Genomic DNA, 9,327 nt, shown 5'->3' on the forward strand with positions numbered 1-9,327 from the left:
CTTACTAGATGATGCATAAATGAATGTTATGTAGATAAGGGGTATGATATTTTAAAATACAGCGTAGTGAATAACTTCAACACAATGTAGTGAACCAATACAGAGTAGTGAATAGCAAAAAGGGGGGAAAAACATTAAACAACGATTTGAGAACTTGGTCTTTATTTTTTTTAATTATCTACGTAATATTTAATTAGGTGCTATCTATTAAGTTTAGATTACCACTTTAATATCGTTTATGAAAATTCAGCAGATTTTAATACTATTAAACCTAAAGGAATTAACGTTTTAAAATGGATTATATTTTAAGGGCTAAAACTAAGTTTTAAATTTGAGAAACCAAAACTAAAATAAATTCAAATTTTAAGAACTAAAAATTATATTAACCTTTTAATTTTTTAAACTATTTAAAGTTGGTCAATATGTTATTATCCCACTAATATTATGTGGAATACAAAGTAGATTGCTCTGCGGCATTAATGTGCACGAACGGCTCCCAAACACAATGCGCTCAGATTAAACAAGAAAGAAAGAAATTAGCTTATCACCACACCCAAAACAAAAAAAAAAACGAGAAAGAAATTAGCTCCCAATACAATGAAATAATTCATGATGACCCCTCCTCAACAATTGGCTCAGGGTTTGTCTTGTAAACGGATTTAAGGAGGTTCATGTTATGCGCCAGATATCATGATAATGCTTCGTACCAGTAATGTTACAATTTCCCAGCTATTACTAAACAAGGTGAAAAAAAGAGCTATTAGTAACAAAAGTTTTACATGATCCTATACGCATAGCTACGTGAAGACTGTGATATTTTTTTAGGAAAAATCAGTGTAATCTCAGAGAAAGAATGTAATGGCGGAAAAAAAAAATCATATAACTAGAAAATGACAAGTTTCAATACAGAAAATAATAATAAATTTCAAGCTAGTCACTTGTCACTAAAATTTTTTTGGTAATCATATTTTTTTTCTTGAATTCTTATAGTGACTTCCCCTACTTTTTTTTTTTTTTCTTGATCAAGTCAAGTAAATACTTGCCAGTAACTAAAATCCAAAAGAGGAAGATGTCTTCTTCGGAAAAATAGGCATTCAAGACAGATGGAAGAGACATGAATATCGTTTCTGTAACAGGATACAGGCATTACAACTACTCACCGTAGAAATCCAATGCCTTCACTTATTTGATACAATTCCATTGGTTTTCAATGCAATATTGCAGGCACTATTCATGGTATCGTGCAGGATATTCAGCCCATTGTCAAAACTAGAATGAGATGATAGCGAATTGGCCTGCGTACTTGATTTGCCACATTTATTGTCTAGCACTTATCAAGTTCCTGATCACATATTGTAAGATGCCTCCATGGTTAAAGTAAGCCAGCTCAACCTGCGAAAGTAATCAATACATCAGCACGAAGGCGGGGAATGTCAAGGAGCAGGGGTTTAGCCATTAGAAGAATAATAGAGAAACCTTCCTAAATTTTTTTTTTTAAAAGAAAAAATCAGTTTTACCTCTGTATCAAATCTCAGGGTACATGTAAATGACTTCCCGTTATCAGTCAAGACTGTGACGTCTTGACCAGGTCGTATTTCATCCACTCTGCTAGGAAGATTAATGGTGTAACGTTCGTGGCCAGTCAACCCCAGAGTCTCGGCATCTTCCCCAGCCTTAAAGCATAGCGGAATGACACCCATTCCCACCAAATTACTTCGGTGAATCCTCTCAAAGCTTTTCGCTATGACAGCTTTCACGCCCTGGGCAAGACAAAAGTTAATTGAACCATCGGGGAAAGAAACAAAACAACAGAGAAATTGGTCAGAGCAGAATAGCATCCTGGATATACCAATAACAATGGTCCCTTTGCAGCCCAATCACGAGAACTTCCGCTGCCATACTCAGTCCCAGCCAAAACGATTGTCTCATGCCCCTCGCTCTTGTATTTCTGACAATATATTTTTTTTTTTGAAAGGTCACAAAAATAGCAGCAATAAATTTACTCAAATTTTGTGAGGGAAAGAAACTTGAAACAATTCAACGATACATATCTTGGATTAAACGGACAGTAAAATATGATTTCTGTGGACAACTCAGCAATTACAATGGGCTCAATCTGACAAGTGACAATCGGTCAATCACATAACAAACAAGAAGCTGTATCAAACTCCTGAATCAACTACAACAATCTTATATGACTGCAGATACTGGTCAAAGTTGTTTCAAACCATTTTGCAGTCATATTTTACCGTTGCCACCACCTATTGTTGTGATGTTATCATCCTCTGTGAAGCCTAGATATATTCTTTCAATGAATCCAATCATCAACTCTAATGATTTATGTATTCTCTACCTACCAAATATATTTCACCCACCAGACATCAGTGATACCATAACATCATTATTCTTAATGGGGATGGTCTCGTTGGAACTAGAGATCAGAGGCCGGTAATCTACATGGTGTAAGAGTTCAGAAGTATTACCATTGCAGCATCAAAAACGGATAGCTTCTCCCCAGAAGGAATATGAATAGTTTTCGGGCCAACTTCTCCATTCAATAATTTGTTAACAAGGCGAATATTAGCAAAAGTGCCCCGTGCCATCACCTCATCATTGCCACGACGACTTCCATAGGAGTTGAAATCTCGTCTATCAACCCCACGTTCCATGAGGTATCTGGCTGCGGGACTATCCTTGTGGATGCTCCCGGCAGGGGAGATGTGGTCAGTTGTAATGCTGTCTCCACAGTTGAGTAAACAGTAAGCATCCTTTACTCCATGAGGACCTGGGGGAGACATGCTCATATCTTTAAAATAAGGAGGTTCATGAATATAAGTTGAGGAATGGTCCCATGCATAGAGAGTGCCAGAAGGTACAGATAACTGATTCCACATGGGATTTCCTTGGGTGATTGCATCATATGTAGCCCTAAACATGTCAGGAAGCACACTTGATTGTACAACCTGAAAACAAAACAATAAATAAATAACGATGCAATCATTTGGTTTATATGGTAAGGTCATAGTTAAACCCATTATGACCCTCACATCTGCTATTTCTTCACTGGTAGGCCAAATATCCTTGAAGAAGATCTTCTTTCCCTCATTACCCAACCCAATGGGTTCGGTGTCAAAGTCAATGTCCACCTGCAGAAGTATGTTCAAATTAGAGAACATGATCAAGTTTTACAGTGTGCTCTCAGTTGCAAGCCACGTACCGTGCCAGCAAGGGCATAGGCAACAACAAGAGGGGGAGAAGCAAGGTAATTAGCCCTTGTTAATGGATGAACTCGGCCCTCGAAATTTCTATTTCCAGACAATACAGCTGCAGCTACTATATCTGGAAAATTGCAAATTCAACGCCTTAGGCATCCCAAAGATTCCTCAACCAGACAAAGACCCACCAAGAAGAAAATTCATACCATTTTCAGTAATAGCAGATGCAACAGCTTCATCAATATCCCCTGAATTACCAATGCAGGTGGTACATCCATACCCAACAATATGAAACCCAAGCTGATTCAAATACTTCTGTAGGCCACTGCAAGAATCAAGATACACAAGTCATCTGAATCTGTATGACTCAGTGCAGCAGGTTTGTACACCGCATTGTATCCTTAATAATACCTCTTTTGCAAATACTTTGTCACAACACCAGAACCCGGAGCAAGACTGGTCTTAATCCACGGTTTAACCTAAAATTTCACAACCATACAAGTACTGCAATCAATTACTGGTCAAAAAGGGAAACAATAATGTGAAGTGATCATCACAGATTTAATCTATTATATATGTATCGAACTGCTTGGTTATATAATCCCCAAAAGAAAACCTAATCAGGTATTGCATGAAAGCACAAAAAAGTGACGTTGTAACGGTGCTTGTTGACCTCACAGTATCTCAAGGGGCGAATCTGCTAGTTGGATATTTCAAATAATATGTTAAAGCATATTGATGTCGTAGATATTGATATATGTTAAAGCATATTGATGTCGTACAAAGTTCAGAGACAACAAACCTGCAATCCTAATTCGCAAGCTTTCTTTGCAACCAGTGCAGCTCCAAGCATTACACTGGGATTTGAGGTATTTGTACAGCTGGTGATCGCAGCAATAACAACATCTCCATGCCTAAGCTGTGCTGTTTCCCCGTGGAAATTGAAGCCTGCAACCTTATTCTGAGATTCCTTTGGTACAGCAAAACCCTGCAAACAGTGCAATACTACACAGCTCAAACAATGGGCAACTAGTAATACAGATGATTAAACCATAGAACCACAATAAGAATATAACGAATAGCAGCATGGCAAGATTACCATTCAAAGAAAATGAGAAATTTGGATGAGTTAATATGCACAGAGAGAGATGCAGAGACATCATTTTTCATCACAGGCAGAAAAAGTAAATAATTAAATCAGATGCAGGAGCATACAAAAAAAGAGACCAAGAGAAGCCACTACATGATATCCAGTGGTGATAAGCTTGGGTAGCTTGTATTGTGGGAGCTACAGGTTTAGACATCCATGCCACCATGTGCCAAAAAAAAATGGAAAAGAAAAACTCACACAGAGGCAAGATGCTATGATTAAAATTCCCAGGTAATTATTCATAGAAAATTTAAGGATTATATACAGGAAATAAAGAATAGCTGTAAGAATTAACTAGTCATAAATTCTGAAACTAACCCCAGTTACCTCATATTCAGTCAGAATAAAAATAAAACAGCTACCCTGTTGCTTCCCAAATTGAACAACATTTTTAAACACACGACTATCACCGGCACAAAACCTGTCCCATTCCCAACCCCCAACAAGTCACAGATGAGTTCATCATTATTTCTTTGGCAACAAATCACACTTCTTGTCTTCAATCTTAATCATACACCATCTTGGTTGTTCATAACAATGATTTTGAGAGTATAGTTCATGCAATTTTACAAAACAATATCTATGTAATATCCCAAAAGAAAGAAATAAAGAGGGGCAGAGAACAAATAAAAACTTATCCATATTTCAGAAAGCTCATACCTTAAACCCAACTTTATTGTCAAGGCAGGCATGCCAATCTGCCTTCATTTCTTTCAAAGTGACTCGATCATGGGGCCTGCAAATATTTGGTGATGACAATCACACCTGGAAAAATCTGGACACATAATACTTCATTCTTTTTATATGGAGGCCTGACGGAAAACTACCTCTTTGGACCTGATACACAGGGCTCCACATTCTCAAGATTGAGCTCTAGATATGACGAGTAGACTCTCTCAGTCTGGGGCTGAGCATAAGCACAAATTTTTCAGTCAAACCCTTTTTATACATATATACGGCATACACAAGTAATGATATCAAACTAATATATCCTTAGCATACCTCACTGTAGTCCACAAACATCTTATTAGCTCGTAAATATGACTCTATCATAGAAACCTGCAAGAAACACATGTAAGCAAATGTATACAACATAGCATGTTATGATGCGAGTGTTTACTTACAGTCTCATCACTTCTGCCAGTCAGTTTCAAGTAATGTAAAGTGACATGATCTACAGGAAAGAAGCCCATTGTTGCACCATACTCAGGAGACATGTTTGCAATGGTGGCACGATCTGCCAAAGACAGTTCACTCATGCCTTCCCCTGCATAAGTGAGGTGAAAAGACCAACACGGAAGGTATTACTAAATGCTAAGCAGGCAGTAATACAGAATAAATGTAAAACTAGAAGAATATTATTGCGTGATTGCATCAAATAGTCTTTACCATAGAACTCAACGAACTTGCCAACAACCCCATGCTTTCTTAGCATTTGTGTAACTGTCAATACCAAGTCAGTGGCTGTCACACCATCTCTTAGTTTGCCTAACAATTTAAACCCAACCACACCAGGCAGGACCATGCTCATTGGCTGCATTCATAAGAAAGAGGTAATTAGATATATGTAAGAAGAACTTACCATTGAAAGAAGAAATTAAACATACAATAACACAGTTCAAACCAAAATGAACCTACTGCCGGAATGAAATTCTACTGTTCTTTAACAAACTATGAATTTCTATCTACCTGGCCAAGCATCGCAGCTTCTGCTTCAATTCCCCCAACTCCCACCCAGCAACACCCAAGCCATCTATCATAGTTGTATGTGAGTCGGTCCCAACTACACTATCAGGGTAAAGCATACCACCTGTATTAAACACAACTCTGCCAAGATATTCTAAATTAACCTGCAAATTTTGTATTGCAGAATTTGATTTAGAAGAGAAAGAGGAAATCTAAAACCGCATATGTATAACTGACCAAAAATAACTTTGCACATGAAATAAAGATCATTTCAAATATCTGAGCTTCTTGAGTGATTCGAATACCTGGTGAACTATCCCTGATCCAGGAGGAACAACAAGCATGTTATTGAATGCCTTTGAACCCCATTTGAGGAAACCAAATCTTTCCTTATTCCTCTTGAATTCAAGTTCCATGTTTGCCTGCACAGCATTTTCTGATCTTGCCACATCAACCTGAACTGAGTGATCTATGACAAGATCTACTGGAACCTGCGTACAAGCAAATTCAAAAGTTGCACATACACAACCATAAATAAACATAAACCACACTCACAAATGTTTATCAGCATGGGGCTCACCAAGGGATTAATTTTATTAGAATCACCACCTAGTTTGTTCATTGCATCTCGCATGCAAGCGAGATCAACAACAGCAGGCACCCCAGTAAAATCCTGAAAATTATATCCAAAGCTCATATAATACCAGGCATTATATTTCGGATACACTGACGAAAAAAGATTGATTGTGTTTGCAAGCCCCTCACCTGCAGAAGCACTCTCGCAGGCTTGAAAGGAATTTCTACCAGTTTAGGAGAGGTATTCTCCCAATCAATAATCTTTTCAACATCATTTCTCTTAACTTGAAACTCATCGCAGTTACGAATCGCGGATTCCAGAAGTATCCTAATCGAGTAAGGAAGCCTATCTGCGATGCCAGCATAAATTCAAATAAGGAGGGGGAAAAACTCCAACGAATTCACATAAATACAAACAAGTAAACAACCAATAAGCTGAATCCAGATTTCAACCCAAATAAGACAACATTTATATCCAAGCAAGTAAAGGCACAAAATCAACGTAAGACGAAACCGTTTCTTCTATCCATCTTCCAACATTTTCATGAGCAACCATAAAGTCAGGACATAAAGAAATCGCTTACCGATCCTAGGATCGTTGAGAGCCGGCAAACTATAGTACTTGCCAAAATGACCGCCTCCGGACTTCTCGAGAGTTTTCAATATGTTGTCGAAAGGATTTCTAGATGCTGCAATTGATCAAAGAGCTCAGAGTGTAAAATAGCAGAAAAGCAGCTGAAAGTTATATATTGTCGATGATCTCGCAGAAAGATTGAATGTGAAGTGCGATGAACAAATTACCCATAGCAGTGATTAGCTGCGACGAAGAAGATCTGTGACCGGCCGGCTTCAGTGAAAGGAAAAAAGACGGAGAAAAAGTAAATGAAATGCAGTAGTAGGTGATATAATGCGAGAGAGAGAGAGAGAGGGGGGGGTGTATGGTGGAAAACGGCGTTTGCGGAAGGAGGATCCGTGGACACCACGTTCCTTAGATTTATTGTGTTTATATTAAAAAATGAAACGGTGCAATGCGATCCAATGGCTGGCTGTTGGAGATGGCGATCCGACATGGGGCCATGGCTGTTGGAGATGGCGATCCGACATGGGGCCATGTCATGGCGACGTTAAGTCAACGTAAATGGTTCGATGTATGAAGGCAGCGCCCATTCATCCCCCCTTTCAACTGCAACAAATTTAGCCCTTCAATTCTGGGCCAATGTGTAATGTATTTTTTGGCCAGCAGCTCCAAATGTAATGTATTAACAAACATGTATTTCTTCTTTCACATGCGGTACACTGGAAGTTCATTTTAGTTTCATTATTAATCATCAGTTTTTAAAATCGCGTTAAAAAACTTTACTCTGTTCTATTTCCTCTACAGGTAGGAAAAGGAAACATATAACTTTCAGATCATAAATTTTCTTTCAATTATTGAAATCTTTAAAATTCGGTTTATAAAGTTAATATATTTGTGTAAAAAAAATTATAAGAATTGACATGTTCTGAGTTGAGAAATTATAAATTTGTTTTGTTTCAAGTCAAATTTAGGTATTAAATCACTAATTAAAAAAATAAGTACCAGAGTTATAGAATTTTAGGATGTCGGCAAAATTATATAAAAAAGTGAACTATGGTATTCGATGTTGATGATGGGGATAGTTCACATCCTTGATTAAGAATATTTAAATTACATAAATTTTTGGGTTATTAATCCGCAAGTCCTTATAGTTTCAACGAATTTTGAATCAGATCCCTATATTTTTTTTCTTTTTTATCATCAGGTCCTTATACTTTTACCTTTTTTTAATTAGGTCCTTGTATTTATTTTCTTTTAATTAAATCCTTATCATTTCACTAAATTTTTAATTAGATCCATGTAGTTTTAATTTTTATTTATTATTAAATATAAGCTTAATTAAATAGATTAATACTGAAATATAAAATATTAATAATTAAATTAAATTAATAATTATGTAATAAAAAAGTAATAGAATTAATTAATTCAGGAAAATTTTTATAGAACAATTACTTTTTTTGCTGAAAAAATTAAAATCATTATAATAATTCAATATCTTTAGAATATTATTGTTTATAACTAATATTAAATAATATATACTATTTTATGTTTATATAATAGTACTATTAGAATTCATAAAATAAAGAATAAAAAATTCAGGGACTTAATTAAAATAAGGTGAATTTATAAGGACTTGATAAAAAGCAAAATAAATACAAAGACCTAATTAAAAACAGGTGAAAGTATAAGGACCTGATAAAAAGGAAAAAAAACTATAAGGACCTGATTCAAAATTAGTTAAAACATAAGGAGCTGTGAATTAATTATCCCTAAATTTTTTAAAGAATGTCATGGTTTGAAATCACTTTGAATAATACCATGAATTGGGAATGATTGCAAAGCTGGTTGACATGTCAAGAGACGAGAGGGCCTAGGAGAAGCACTTTTCAGACGAGGAAAGAGAAGAAGGAGTGGGCCTATATTCCCATACAACCCTAATCGGGCCCCCGCACGCCCTTTTTGAATATTCATCTGCCAGAACATTGCTGGGCTTGGATCTTCATTTGAATACTGTGCGTAAAACTAGAAGCGATCAAATATTTAATAGCCGATAATATCTTAAATAAGATTATTTTTAATAAGAGAATGGTTATACTTTTAAAAAAAAAAAAAGTGGTCAAGCA

The 9,327-nt window shown here is 36.3% G+C and overlaps 1 protein-coding gene across 1 annotated transcript; it reads right to left on the bottom strand.

The window, feature by feature from the left end:
- Nucleotides 1–1,027: 1,027 nt before the first annotated feature.
- On the bottom strand, nucleotides 1,028–7,528 carry LOC114731519 (aconitate hydratase 1-like). Its single transcript, XM_028918710.1, is given in 21 exon segments — nucleotides 1,028–1,392; nucleotides 1,518–1,760; nucleotides 1,850–1,948; nucleotides 2,484–2,963; nucleotides 3,048–3,146; nucleotides 3,218–3,339; nucleotides 3,422–3,540; nucleotides 3,627–3,694; nucleotides 4,018–4,203; nucleotides 5,026–5,101; nucleotides 5,193–5,272; nucleotides 5,368–5,424; nucleotides 5,490–5,632; nucleotides 5,755–5,899; nucleotides 6,055–6,095; nucleotides 6,098–6,215; nucleotides 6,357–6,542; nucleotides 6,632–6,724; nucleotides 6,817–6,977; nucleotides 7,212–7,316; nucleotides 7,429–7,528. Coding segments are annotated over 21 exon segments (2,700 nt in total). The 5' UTR covers nucleotides 7,433–7,528; the 3' UTR covers nucleotides 1,028–1,317.
- Between the last annotated feature and the right edge of the window lie 1,799 nt (nucleotides 7,529–9,327).

This window comes from Neltuma alba, unplaced genomic scaffold (assembly GCF_004799145.2).
Source record: "Neltuma alba isolate B1F8T4 unplaced genomic scaffold, ASM479914v2 tig00012836_pilon, whole genome shotgun sequence".
NCBI lineage: Eukaryota > Viridiplantae > Streptophyta > Magnoliopsida > Fabales > Fabaceae > Neltuma > Neltuma alba.